Source organism: Spermophilus citellus (assembly GCF_964194105.1).
Source record: "Spermophilus citellus genome assembly, chromosome: 5".
Lineage (NCBI taxonomy): Eukaryota > Metazoa > Chordata > Mammalia > Rodentia > Sciuridae > Spermophilus > Spermophilus citellus.
In genome coordinates, this window is record NC_138186.1 from 49,308,463 (window position 1) to 49,323,421 (window position 14,959).

The window sequence follows — 14,959 nt, forward strand, 5'->3', positions numbered from 1 at the left end:
TCTGGGGTGTGGACAGGGAGCGCTGAGGATTCCCTGTCTTCTCTGAGTTTCACTTTTTCTCCTCCCAACCTGGGCCAGGTCTTTCTGCCTGGACACTCCTGACTGGGCCACAGTTCTCACTCCCATGTCGTCTTATTCCTAAAGAGGCCAATCATTGTGACTGCGGTTTGAATTTTAAAGTCCACAGCGACCTCCCCCCCTCTCGCCCACTCCAAGTCGCAGAATCTCCACAGAGCTGCAGGATGAGGGTGCTGGCGCCCCGAATGCTGCTCCTCCTGCTCTTGGGGTCCTTGGCCCTGAGGGACACTTGGGCGGGTGAGCACAGGATTGAGAGGGAAATAGCCTCCATGTGGGAGGAGCGAGGGGACCATCTGGTGAGCACTCAGGACCTGGGGAAGGTGCTTCCCCGCTGTCCCCAGCCCAGACCCTCCCCAGCATGGTGCGGTCCTTCCCTTCCCTCCCCTCCCGCCCCAACGTCCTGCCCTTCTGCTCCCACCGCCCTCTTAGCGTCTCTGGACCCAGCTCCTCTCCTCCTGGGGTAGTCAACCTGGGACCTGGTTGGGTGGTCTCAGTGGCTCCCTTCCCCAGGCTCCCACTCCCTGAGGTATTTCGACACCTCCATGTCCCGCCCCGGCGGGGAGCCCCGCTTCATCTCCGTGGGCTACGTGGACGACACGCAGTTCGTGCGCTTCGACAGCGACACCGAGAATCCCAGGATGGAGCCCCGGGCGCCCTGGATGGAGAAGGTGGGGCCAGAGTATTGGGAACGGGAGACACAGACCGCTAAGTGCAACTTACAGAGTCACCAAGTGAGCCTCAACACCCTGCGCGGCTACTACAACCAGAGCGCAGGCGGTGAGTGACCCCGGCCCTGTCGGAGGTCGCGACCCCTCATGTCCCTCACGGACCATCCCGAGTCATCAGGATTTCCAGGCCGAGCTTCACCCCAAGGCTGAGGGACTAGCGGGGACCCTCTACCCAAAAAGCGCCCTTGGGCACTGTGACCGGTTTCGTTTTCAGTTTAGGAAAAACCCGCGGGGTGGGCGGGGATGGGCCATGGCTGACAGGGCCGGGGACAGGCTCTCACACCTTCCAGAGGATGTATGGCTGCGACGTGGGGACAGATGGGCGCCTCCTCCGCGGGTACCTTCAGGACGCCTATGATGGCGCGGATTACATCGCCCTGAATGAAGACCTGCGCTCCTGGACCACCGCAGATGCGGTGGCTGAGATCACCAAGAGGAAGTGGGAGGCAGCCGGTGATGCAGAGAGCTTCAGGGCCTACTTGGAAGAAGATTGCTGGAAGTATCTTGCAGGCTACCTGGAGAAAGGGAAGGAGTCGCTGCTGCGCACAGGTATGAGCAGCTGCTGAACACCTGCCCCATCTCCTGTAGATCTCTCTAGCAGTTCCCAGGAGGAGGGGAGGAGAATGGTGCCCACTGTAGAGCATAGCCCTGCTCATAGTCCAGAGGGGAGGGTGTGAGCCTGAATTCCCAAGTTCTGTACTAGAGAGGAACTGAAGGCTGCTTTCTCTGAGGACAAGAAAGGGATCTGGTCGCTCTCTCCGTGGCTGGGGGGAAAGGCAATAAATACCTGACCACAGGTTCCCATCAGCAGTCTTGGCATCAAGGATAGACTGTGAGGTTCATTCCAGCCTAACATCCTTGGAGGTCTGACTCCAGCTTTTCCACATGTCTCAGCCTCTATCAAGACCAGAATCTGAAGTCTCTGTCAGGGACCTGAAGACTCTTCCACTGGGTTATCTAAATCTGATTCTAGAACTTTCCAAGGAATAGATTGTGCCGAGGCCTGCATCCTGGCTTGTGTCTAGATTTTGTGCTCTCTCCCCCACCTGAATCATGTTGTCTATCACTCAGATTGGTCATGTGATAGTCATGTGAGCACTGCTTCAGTGATCCAAGAGGAAATGCCAAAATGTCTGAATTTCCCTGTTCTTTCTCTCAGATCCCCCAAAGACACATGTGACTCACCACCCTATCCCTGAAGGAGATGTCACTTTGAGATGCTGGGCCCTGGGCTTCTACCCTAAGGAGATCACCCTGACTTGGCATCGGGATGGAGAGGACCAGACCCAAGACGTGGAACTTGTGGAGACCAGGCCTGCAGGGGATGGAAACTTCCAGAAATGGGCCACTGTAGTGGTGCCTGCTGGGGAGGAGCAGAGATACACATGCCATGTGCATCATGAGGGGCTGCCTGAGCCCCTCACCCTGAGATGGGGTAAAGAGGGCATGAGGGCCCAGAGCCTGTTGTCAGGAAAGCAGGAGGCTTTCTGGAGACCTTCAACAGAGGAGGGACTGAGAGCTGGGGATCAGGTCCCCTCATCTAACTTCCCTTCCCCTCCCAGAGCCACCCCCTCAGCCCACCATCCCCATCTTGGGAATTGTTGCTGGTCTAATTCTCCTTGGAGCTGTTGTCACTGGAGCTGTAGTCACTTTTGTCTTGTGGAAGAAGAAAAACAGGTAGGAAAAGGCAGGGTCTGAAATTTTGTCCCACTGGTGGCTTGAAGTACCTGGTAGAAGTGTGTTTTAGCCCATGTCCCACATGGGCTACAAAAACCCAGTTCACTAGGGTGAATTGGGTTGGCACAAAAAAATACACAAACATTTAGACCTTTTGGGGGGCGTTTCAGAATGGTTCTTCTGTCTCAACAGCAAAGCTAACACAAGTAAGGGCAAGAGAAAAGCAAGGGAGGCAGGCAACAGAGAAGGAGCATGCCCCAAACCTTGGTTTTTATTGGAGGAGGGTGTTCAAAAGAACATTCCATCCAAATATGGCAGAAAGGGTAGTGTTAAAGGAGAACAGGGTAACATCCACTCCCAGAGCTGCAGTCCCCAGGCTAACAAAGGTGAGGTCCACTGGCTTTTGTGCGCAACAGAAACCAGTTCCACACCTCCATCCCTCAAGGCCGTATAAGGTGTTGTGCTCAGTTCCTATATGGCAGTTCCTGATAATGTTCCCTGCCTTGTTAATGGGAAATAATATCTATATGTGTCCTTATCCAACATGGTATCCCCTTTACTCTCTGTAAATTGCACAGAAATTAAAGGACAAATATATCCTCTTGATATTTGTGGTGATGGGGGCCTGATTCCCAGCATTTAGAGGCCAGAGGGGAATTTTTCAGGTGAAGACAGAACTCCAGGAAAGTAATGATCTTCATCCTTACCTATCTATTTTCTTCTTGTCTCCTGATCCTTTCCTACATCTACAGTCACAGTTCTGGAGACTTCCCCAGTGTCCAGGACTAGGGGGCACCTCTCAGACCGGTTTCCAAACTGCTCTCTCACAGGAGGCTTTCTTCCCACAGGTGTAAAACCAGACACCTCTGCTCCAGCTGCCTGTAAGTGTGAAGAACACTGATCTCCGAGACCCCTGGGTGACTGTAGTGGGAAGTGATGGGGGAGCTGATCCACCCATAATTCATCCATTAGCCACGTCTCCTGTGGACTCTGACCAGGTTCTGTTTTTGTTCTGCTCAGGTAATGACAGTTCCCAGGCTCTGATGTGTCTCTCACTGGTTAAAAAGGTGAGACCCTGGAGGGCCTTGAGGGAGAAGAATTGAAGAATGGGGAGACTCTGAGTTACAGGGACTCTCCCAGGAATTTCTGACATTTTAAGTGTTTAATGGGTTGTTCAAAGTGTCTTCATTACAATGACTTACCTGAATTTGTTCATAATACTTTCTTTTACAGTATTTTCTTTCAACTGAGTAATACAGGATTTCTTCAGTTCTCTTCCTGCTCCCTGCTGCAGTTTCAAGAGGTCCCAACTTCTCTTTGTGCAGCTGGCAATTAACTGTGTCTATGTGTCTGTGTTCCTGTCATCAGATCATGAGGAAATGGAGACAGGCTCTCATCTTTGATCACCAAGACCCCTCCCTACACTGTCCTGTTCTCTTCCTCAGTTAACTTTCCTATGAAGCAAATATGGGACTGGGATGTCTTCATTCCTGGTAGCTTTATGTTGCCCTGGGCTGTAGACTTTTCCTTGCCTTTTGCAAAACAGAATGTGTATCTTGATTTGTATTTCACATTTGTGCCATGAATTACAGTTGTGGGTTAATTAAATGAAAAGAGGATTCCTAAAATTTCTGAGAGAAAATAAAACCCAAAACCTTCCAGAATCCACATGTTTGCTGTGCTGAGTCTGCCTCAGGTGGGGACAGGAGAAAGATGAAAGGAGCTGAAGGTGGACAAAGCAGCACCCAGTCTGCACTCAGTCCATCCTAGGTTTGATGTCGTCACTCCTCAGCTGGTTCATCTTCCCTGGTCCTTAGATCCCTCCATTCAATTGAGCCTCATCCCACCAGGACCTGTAATGACAGGGACTCAGGCAGCACCAGGGCAGGTCCTGTTCTCGGGACCATGATCAGGGAGGGCATCACATTGAGTGGGTCAACATAGGCTGAGACCTGGGTCTGACCTTGTGCTCCCATCTTTTTTTGTTTCTCAGTTTCTATGGAGAATTATCCCTGTTCTTATTATTAAGTATGAGTTCTGGTCTCATTCTTCTCTGGGTGTCTCTCTTTGAGAGCAGCAGAAATCCTTTTTCCTGTCATTGTCCCACAAAACCCAGGGCAGTTTTCTGGATTATATTTTCCATCATTTCTGCAGTATTTTTAAAGGGACCAGATATGAGAGTCCCAGAGAGGAAGGATCTTATGATTTCTCATCCTAGATAAACTCCTCTTAGGTTTTCATTTTCTCTACTCAGCAGTTTCACTGTCCTTAACAATATTAATTCTAGAGCTTGCTCCAAAAATATGGAAAAAGCAGTATATATCTGTCCATGGTGGCTTTATCATGTCATGGGAAATCAAGGCTTGTCTTTTGTTTTAGAATAAAACAAAAATCCATATGACCACATTAACAGAATGATGGTGAAAATCATAAGTTAATTCCAAAGGATGTAGGAAAAGCATTTTTTTTAATTCAATATAATGTCAAGGTAAAATCTCTAGGGCTCTGAGTATTGAAAAGAACATTCTCAACAAGATTAGGGAAAGTAATAAAATTCTACCACTAGAATTTGTTTCAGTGATAAAAGGCTCAACACTTTCTTTTTGGGATGAGCAACTGTGGGAGGCCATCCTTACATGTGATTTGAGTTACCTCCCTGGCTGAATGAGAGGTGCTTAAACACAGCTGTGTCTGAGCCATTCCCCACCCTTGCCCAGGTCTGAGTGCTTGTCCTTACATAGGCGTGCCTGGCAACTGACCTGAAGACCCAATCATCATCCTTGACCTTGGGATGCTGCTCCCTTAACCTTCATTGGATGGGATTTTCCCTTGAATTTTTTGTTCCCCAATAAAAGTTCACTCCCTGGTGCTCTCCTTCTCTTGCTAGTCTCTTCTGTAAACCTTGCCACTGCCACCCACCTCAGTAGGTGGCTGGAGGCAGGAGCTAGGAGAAGCCTTCTTGGAGCTGTGTTAAAGGTAATGAGAGTCTGTCTCTTTAATTTAAAACTCACTAGCAATTTCTTATGAACTGAAACTTCTTTCATGAAGCTTGCGCTCATGTGGCAACCAACAAAGTTAAAGTGTTGGATCTCAGCATTTTTTATGTAACTTAATTCTGGATCACAGCCAGCACAACATCACAAAGGCACAAAGGAGCCCCTGGTATACAGCTATGTTTAAATATGCTAGGCAAATGCTGGAGGTTTCTTGATTAGAACTCAGTTTTAGTTCTCTTCCCAGAATAGTTTGATTTCTTTGTTCTACACAGTGAGACCTGTTTTGCACTCTTGGTGATCCACTATTTTTCTCTCAATGAAATGCAGTCTGTGTTTGCAATTCCATAAGTTCTTCACTGCTTCTTGCTCAGAGAACTAGAGGGCTCTATAAGTCTCTTTGAATTTTGCACTGTCTCTGTCCCTTACATTGAAGTTCTGTTTCTCCTAATTCAGTTTCTCCTAAAAAGCCTCTTCGAAGTCCTTTAAGGTATACCCATTGCCCAGCTCCAGTGCTACTCTCCATCCTTTAAAGTTTTTGTTTTTGTTTCTGTTTTTGTTTTTTTTTTTTAATGATGGGACCACAGTTGCTTGTAAATGTCTGTTGTAGATACTTATTGCTTGAAAAAATCATAACAAAATATTTTTTTCAGTCTTTAAAAAAGAGAAAATTTTTAATTTGCAATAACATGGATGATTCAGGAGGATATTATACTAAATGAAATAAGCCAGGTACAGAAGGAAAACCCCACAACTCAGCACATAAGGGTTCTTTCTCCCCCTGCCCCCAATGCTTTTAGAATGAGCATTGGCCTAGCAAAATCTACCATGGTCACATGTGCCCCATCCTCAGAGACCAAGAGCTTTGGGTGAGCAGTGACCAGGTCCAGGATCACTTCTCCTACTGAAGAGAAACCAAGGAAAAGAGCTCTGTAGTAATCTGTTACCCACTTTTCTCCTCCATGTGATAGGAAAATTCCTTATGATTATTAACAAACACTATATAAACAACTTAAATTCTCACAGCATCCTGCACTATACAAAGAACACATTTAAATGCTGAAGGCCACTGTGAGCCACAAGAAGGCAAAGTCAGGAGAGAAAGCTGAGCCTAGGAAGATGAGGGGGTTTGTGTTGGGTCATAGCTACCATAGATAGAAGAACAGCTCTAAGGTGACCAGTGGAGGGTGCCTTGACTTTTCCTGTTTCCTTCATTTTCCACTTGAGGAAAGAGGGCTGTTTCTGTATTTTTATCCTTTAATTTCCCTCATTCAGTTTCTGTGCCTGCAGCTGCAGAAGCCATTACTCCCTGATGTGGATACCTCTTCCCACAGCTCACAGAAAGCCCTGGCATCTTAGGTCTCTCTCCCAGTCATGACCATGTCCTGTGAAGGACATACAACAGTTTAAAAAAGTCACATGTCTGAATAATTATTGACTTTACCAGAGTATCTCATTTTTATGTTTGTGCTATTTTAACCACAGTCACTTATTTAACCAAGTGAACATTCAGTACAACAGTCAGTGTCATCCCCATTGTATAGAAGGTGAAGCAGAGACACGAAGGGCTCAGACACTTTCCCAAGGTCTCACAACCCACAAATGATGGAGCCAAGATCCAAAACCAAGCAGTCAAACTCTAGAATTCCCATCGTGAGCCAGGAGCCTGAGCTGTCATCAATAATTGGTATAATTCACCAGTAAAGTCATTTGGAGAAGGGTTTTCTTTGTAGGTATTTTTATAAAATATATTATTACTAATTCAGTGTCTTCACTTGTCCTAGTTATATTCAGAATGTCTATTTCTTCTTAAGTCAACATTATTAGTTTCTTGTCTATCTACCATTTGTCCATTTTATGTATGCTCTCTAATTTTTTGGCACCCGATTGTTCACACCAGAATTCAAATTGTTTTTATTTTTGCAAAGTAATATTGCATCCTCTCTCTTTTCTGATTCTAATTCTTTTATTATGCTTTTATTTAGTGTATCCATCTGACAATTTGTCAATTTTTGTTCATCTTTTCAAAGTATTCTTTTTTGTTCCATTGATAGCTTCTCTGTTCTTTATTATTTTCTACTGTTTCTTGCTATTATATTCTGCTATTTCTTCACTGTTTTGTTTTCTATACCTGTTTGGGGTTTAGTTTGCTCTTCCTTTTTAATGCAGGTATTTACAGATATAAATTTACTGCTATGAATTTCACTCTAAGTGCACCTTTATTAGTGTCTCATAAATGTGATGTATTTTTTCTTTATTTTCATTAATTTGAGAGTGTTTCCTAGCTTTATTTTAACTTTCTTAAGCCATTGACTATTCTGGAGTGTTTTTATAGTTTCCATACATTTGTGATTTTCCCTACTTCTTGTATTATATGATTGATTACTAATTTCATTTTATTGTGGTCAGAAAACATTTTTGTATTATTTCTTTTTTTCCATAAATGTATTGAGGTAAAACTGAAGTACAATAAAATGTACATATTTGAAGTATGCAATTTGATCAGTTTTGACATGTATGCAACCTATACAATCAATATAAAAAGCATTTGCAAAGCTTTATTAAAAATATGAAATTGGGCTGGGGATGTGGCTCAAGTGGTAACACACTCTCCTGGCATGTGCGGAGCACTGGGTTCGATCCTCAGCACCACATAAAAATAAAATAAAGATATTGTGTCCACCAAAAACTAAACTAAAATAAAATAAAATAAATTCTCTCTCTCTTTAAAAAAAGTATGAAATCATGCAGACTGTGTTTCCTGCATGATTTATTACATTAAAAACCAATCACCTTAAGATCTGTAGAAACCCACCCTTACAGGTCAACTCTCTTCAAAATCATGCATCACACTTATGAATATCTCAGAGGTCAAGGAAGAAAGCAGAGAAAAGTAAATTAAAAGTGCTTTGAACTAAGTGATAATAAAAGCTTAATGTATCAAGATTTCTGGGATTAAACAGCACTCAGATAAGCATTTATAACTTACAGTATTTGTATCAGAAAGAAACTAGCTTAATATCAAATTATATAGTAGGGAGGAAAAATTAAGAGTAGGACCAGAAATATATAAACTAGAGAAGAAATAACACAGCTAAAAGTTGATAAAAATCAAACAAGTCTAATCAAGAAAAAAGCAAGAATGCAAAAATTAATATCAATGGAAAGAGAGCTATTAAAATAACCCCACAGATGCTAAAAATATGTTGAATTAATATTATAATTGCATCTAAACATATATGATAGCTTACATAACATGGTCTGTACTAGAGAAGGATTCATGTGCTACTGAGAAAAAGGTGTATTTGCTTGATGATGGATGAAATATTCTATATATGTCTGTTAAGTCTAAATTATCAATTTTATTTTTACTTCTATATCTTCTTTATTTAGCATTTGTTTGGAGGAGCTATCAAGTGGTGACAGAGGCATGTTAAAGTTCCCCAGTATTATTGTGTTATGGTCTATTTAATTCTTGAAATTGAGAAGGGTTTGTTTGATGTATGTAGAGCTCCATTGTTTGCAAAAATATTTATAATTGTTATGTCTTGTTGATATATAATTCCCTTGAGCAGTATAAAATGGCCTTGTATGTCCCTTCTGATTAACTTTGGCTTGAAGCTCACTTTATCTGATGTGAGGGAAGAAGCCCCTGTTGTTTATACATTCTTGTGAGTTATATGTTTATACCCATCCTTTCACTTTCAGTCTATGGATGTCTTTGTCTATGAGGTGAGTCTCTTAGCATATTGTTGGGTCTTGTTTTTTAATCCAATCTATCAGTCTGTGTCTTTTGAGTGATGAGTTAACTCATTAACATTCAAGGTTATTATTGAGATATGATCATTTGGGCATGTTTCTAGTTTTTAACTTGACTTAGTTTCTCCTTTGATTGACATTTCCTTTAGTGTAGTTCCTCCCTTTGCTGGTTTTCAGTGTTTTTTTTTCATTTCCTCCTTATGGAATATTTTGTTGAGTATATTCTGTATTGCAGGCTTTCTAGTTGTGAATTCTTTTAACTTTTGTTAATCATGGAAGGTTTTTATTTCATCTTCAAATCTGATGCTTAATTTTGCTGGACAAAGGATTCTTGGTGGGCATCCATTTTCTTACAAAGCTTCAACCATGTTGTTCTAGGACCTCCTAGTTTTAAGGGTCTAGATTGAGAAATAAGCTGAAATCCAAATTGGTTTCCCCTATATGAAATATGATATTTTCCCTCTCTCAACCTTTAAAATTCTCTCCTTATCCTGTATAATAGGCATTTTCATTATATTGTGCCTTGGTGTGGGTTTGTTGTGATTTTGTACATTTGGGGTCCTGTAAGCCTCTTGTATTTTATTTTCTATTTTGTTCTTTATGTTTGGGAAATTTTCTAATATTATTTCATTGAAAAAAATTTGTTCATTCCCTTGGTTTGTATCTCTGCACCTTCATCTATCCTGATAAATCTTAAATATTTTCATGTTATCCCATAGATCTTGGAAGGTCTGTTCATGGTTTCTTCACATCTATCTATGGTCAAATGGGAGTTCATAACCCACTTGAATCAAATGTATGAAATATGATGTATGTCAAGAACTATGTAATGTTTTGAACAACCAATAATAAAAATTTAAAAAAATAAAATCAAAATTTAAAAAGTTTGCTCCTAAGAATAGAAATATATTCAAAATTCAAAAAAAAAGATTATATATTTTGTATTTATTGCATGAGTTTCTGCCTTTGAAGTGCTCTAGTCTGTTGGTGATGCTTTCTAATGAATTTTTAATTTCCTTCATTTTGAGATTTCTATTTTTTTTCAGAGTCTCTTCCTCTTTATTGAAGTGATCTTTTATTTCTTGTATTTTCTCTCTGATTTCATTCCTTATACCATCCTTTACAGATCAGATTAACTATATACTTTCTAAGCACCTTCCCTAACATTTTTTCCACTGTGGTGTCAATGGATTTGGTTATTGGAGTATCTTGGTTTGTTTGGGGTGATTTGTTCCCTTAATTATTCATGTTGTGTGTGTGTCTACCTAATAGTATGGATCTGAGGTGATAGAGTTTCTACCCTATGGACTTATAGTGTCGCTGACTATAAGTCATTGTTTATGGGGAGAAAATAAATAACAACAACCAATGCAAATAGTTCACATCATTAAACAAAGTATTTTTACTAGGATGTCTACAATGTTAATTATCACAATAAACAGAAATGATACGACCAGTTTATGCCTATAATAAAAAACAGAAAGTTCAGGGTTGGGGCTGGGTCTCAGTGGTAGAGAATTTGCCTAGCCCAGGATAGACACTGGGTTTGATCCTTAGCACCACAAAAATAAATAAATAAAAAATATTTTAAAAAACTAGCAAGTTTGCAAAAATGTTTACATTTTCAAGTAGTGGACAGGGAAAGAAAAGAAATGATATTGGATGTGATAATTGTGAGGGAGGAGGAAAAAGGAAATGACAAATTAAAGAAGAGTGAAAGAGAAAAACAATAGAGATTGGCTGTTAGCAGAAGAAAAGACCAAATTAAAGAAAACTGGTAGGAGAAAAAATATATAAAAAAATTTTAAAAATTTTTAAATAAAAGAATATTCTAAAAACCTAAAGTATGCTAGTTCAGAAAAAAAAAACTAGCCCATGAAAAATAACTGGCTTAAAAAACACTAGAAATGAGAAAAAAAACATTTATAAATATGTATAAATGTCTTTGTACCATTAAAGTCACAATTAAACAGAGAAAAATGAAAAATAAAGATTTTGATGAAAAGTTAAAGAATTCTTTCCATTGGACTTCAGAAGATTCTCAGCTTCTCTTCTCAGTAGTTTTAGATGGGGTCATCTAGAGCATGATTCTCCACTCTGTGGATTGCTGGAGTGAGAAAGGTAATCCCATAGGCTGAATTCCTGGAAGCAGAGTTTAGGCTTAAGTGGGCTCCAGGCTCTTCACTGAATGCCAGTTGATTTGGAGATTTTAATTCCATGCACCTCCAGTGCCCAGTACTTGCTGGTCCATGCTGGAAGATTGTACCCCAGGGATCTCCCCTGGGTTCCACTTTTGTGATGGGGGAGTCAATTCTTAATCCTCTACCCACCTTCAGACCCCGTGTTTCCTGGTCCCCAGTTCAGTCTCCAATCTCTTCCACCACTGCCCTTCCAAGTTCTCAGTCAGATGCATCTTTCGCAGCTGGTTCTGCAAACAGTGGGATTGGAGGGGGAGAGGTAGAGCCAGGTGGGCTTCCAAGACCTGTTGTCCTCTGTGTAAATCTCTTTCTATGTTTGATGTTCTCCTGGTCACTTAAGCACACTCTATGTCATGCAGTGTGTGTTTACCTGCCTGTATTTTGTGCCAAACTCAGGTTTGCCAGGAATTGGCCCCTTCAGCCCCCCAGTCTCCATGCAGCAACTGCAAAATTGTTCCTTCCTTTGTCTTCCACAGGCCACCTGAAGAGATGGCAGCTTCTTTACCCACACACAGATATTGGGCAGCATTTCCTTCAGGTTTGCAGGATAATGTCCTTGATCTCTAACACTCCATACCCAGAAATGTCCTGGGCCTATCCAAAATTCGGGTTCTTATAATTCCCTTATCCCTCCACTATGAGGATAAAGAGACCACTCTGGCTGGTACTTCTGGCCCAGCAGCTGCAGTGGCTGGGGATTTGTTCCTCATTTTATTGTGTCCAACTTCCTGAGTCCCCAATCTGCTTTGAATGTCCAGTTTTAAATTCCAGTAAATTCCCCACACTTTTTTTTTCACCCACCTTGCTGAGAAGCTGCCTGTCTGCTTTCTTGGTTTCACTCCACAGAGTAGCCAGGGAAGTGATCTGTATTCCACCATCTTGAAAACCTCATTTGTATTTATTTCTATGGTTTCAAATGGATTAATAAATTAACTTTTGTGCATGGCGAGAGAAAGGGGTTCAGCTTCATCGTGTTGCATATGGATTTCCAGTTTTCCCAGCACCATTTGTTGAAGATGCTATCCTTTCTCCATTGCAAATTTTTAGCCCCTTTATCAAATATAAGAAAGTTGTAATTTTGTGGATTGGTCTCTGTGTCCTCTATTCTGTACCATTGGTCCACCTGCCTGTTTTGGTACCAGTACCATGCTGTTTTTGTTACTATTGCTCTGTAATATAGTTTGAAATCTGGTATCGCTATACCGCCTGATTCACACTTCCTGATTAGAATTGCTTTTGCTATTCTGAGTTTTTTGTTTTTCCATATGAATTTCATGATTGCTTTATCTATTTCTACAAGAAATGCCATTGGGATTTTGATTTGCATTGCATTGAACCTGTAGAGAACTTTGGGTAATATTGCCATTTTGATGATGTTGGTTCTGCCTATCCATGAACAGGAAAGTTAATTCAAAATGGATCAAGGAGCTAGATATCAAATCAGAGACTCTGCGCCTGATAGAAGAAAAAGTTGGCTCCGATCTACATATCGTGGGGTCGGGCTCCAAATTCCTTAATAGGACGCCCATAGCCCAAGAGTTATATACAAGAATAAACAAATGGGACTTACTTAAACTAAAAAGTTTTTTCTCAGCACGAGAAACAATAAGAGAGGTAAACAGGGAACCTACATCCTGGGAACAAATTTTTACTCCTCACACTTCAGATAGAGCCCTAATATCCAGAATATACAAAGAACTCAAAAAATTAAACAATAAGATAACAAACAACCCTATCAACAAATGGGCCAAGGACCTGAACAGACACTTCTCAGAGGAGGACATACAATCAATCAATAACTATATGAAAAAATGCTCACCATCTCTAACAGTCAGAGAAATGCAAATCAAAACCACCCTAAGATACCATCTCACTCCAGTAAGATTGGCAACCATTATGAAGTCAAGTAACAATAAGCGCTGGCGAGGATGTGGGGAAAAAGGTACACTTGTACATTGCTGGTGGGACTGGAAATTGGTGCGGCCAATATGGAAAGCAGTATGGAGATTCCTAGGAAAGCTGGGAATGGAACCACCATTTGACCCAGCTATCGCCCTTCTCAGTCTATTCCCTGAGGACCTTAAAAGAGCATACTATAGGGATACTGCCACATCAATGATCATAGCAGCACAATTCACAATAGCTAGACTTTGGAATCAACCTAGATGCCCTTCAATAGATGAATGGATTAAAAACTGTGGCATTTATACACAATGGAGTATTACGCAGCACTAAAAAATGACAAACTCATGGATTTTGCAGGGAAATGGATGGCATTAGAGCAGATAATGCTAAGTGAAGCTAGCCAATCCTTAAAAAACAAATGCCAAATGTCTTCTTTGATATAAAGAGAGCAACTAAGATCAGAACACGGAAGAAGAGCATGAGGAAAAGACTAACATTAAACAGAGACAAGTGGGGTGGGAGAAAGGGAGAGAGAAGGGAAACTGTATGGAAATGGAAGGAGACCCTCATTGTTGCATAAAATTACATATAAGAGTTTGTGAGGGGAAAGGGGAAAAAAAACAAGGGAGAGAATTAAACAACAGCAGATGTGGTAGAGAGGGAAAATGAGAGGGAAGGGGAGGGGGGATAGTAGGGGATAGGAAAGGTAGCAAAATACAACAGTCATTAATATGGTATTATGTAAAAATGTGGATGTGTAACCGATGTGATTCTGCAACTTGTATTTGGGGTAAAAAATGGGAGTTCATAACCCACTTGAATCAAATGTATGGAAGATGATATGTCATGAGCTTTGTAATGTTTTGAACAACCAATAAAAAAATGGATTAATATTTCTCTTACAGAGGAGCATGTGGTGCATCCTGAAGAATGTTCCACATGCACTCTAAAACAATATGTATTCAAATGTTACTGAGAGGAGTGTTTACAGAAGCCCTCTAGGTTTAGATGGCCAACAGTGTTGTTCAAATTTGTTTTTATCCTTTGCTTAGTAGTTTCATTCATCATTGAGTGTGGAATATTGAAGAGGTCTTCAACTAGTATTTCTGGATTTTGCATTTCTCTGCATTTCCACCAAGTTTGTTGTTCTGTATAATTTTGTGTTGCTTACTGACAGGGAGACTGAGAAATGCATCATTCAGTCATTTCAGTATTATATGGTATCTTAAAGTATACTTATTCAAACTAAGAGAGTCAAGATGTTGCTAGGTTATATAATTTTATAGGAATATTATTGATCAAAATCATTATTATGTGATGTATGGCTATATTTTGGTGCTTGTTTATTAGGTGCACATATATTTTGCATTGTTCTATTTGTCAGTTGAATTTACATTTTATCATTTGCTATGGTTTGTATAAGTGTCCCCCACAGACCTATGTGTTAAAGGCATGATCACTACTTCATGGTACCATAGGGAGAAGGTGGAGAAGGTGGAGCATTTAAGAGGAGAGTCCTGGTGAGAGAAAGTACCCTTCTTTGGGTCATGCCCTTGATGAAAATTTGGGGACCCTGATTTTTCTTATTTTTCTCTATTTGCTTCCTGGCTAGTATGAGGGA

General features: G+C 41.2%; 1 protein-coding gene across 1 annotated transcript; it reads left to right on the forward strand.

Annotated features, from left to right (window-relative positions):
* Positions 1-216: 216 nt before the first annotated feature.
* LOC308649554 (class I histocompatibility antigen, Gogo-OKO alpha chain-like) lies at positions 217-4,109 on the forward strand. Its single transcript, XM_081295112.1, has 8 exons — positions 217-315; positions 589-855; positions 1,080-1,355; positions 1,966-2,241; positions 2,369-2,483; positions 3,332-3,364; positions 3,504-3,550; positions 3,717-4,109. The coding sequence occupies exons 1-7, from the start codon at positions 243-245 to the stop codon at positions 3,505-3,507; spliced, it is 1,044 nt and encodes a 347-aa protein (XP_081151238.1). The 5' UTR covers positions 217-242; the 3' UTR covers positions 3,508-3,550; positions 3,717-4,109.
* The last annotated feature ends 10,850 nt before the right edge of the window (positions 4,110-14,959 follow it).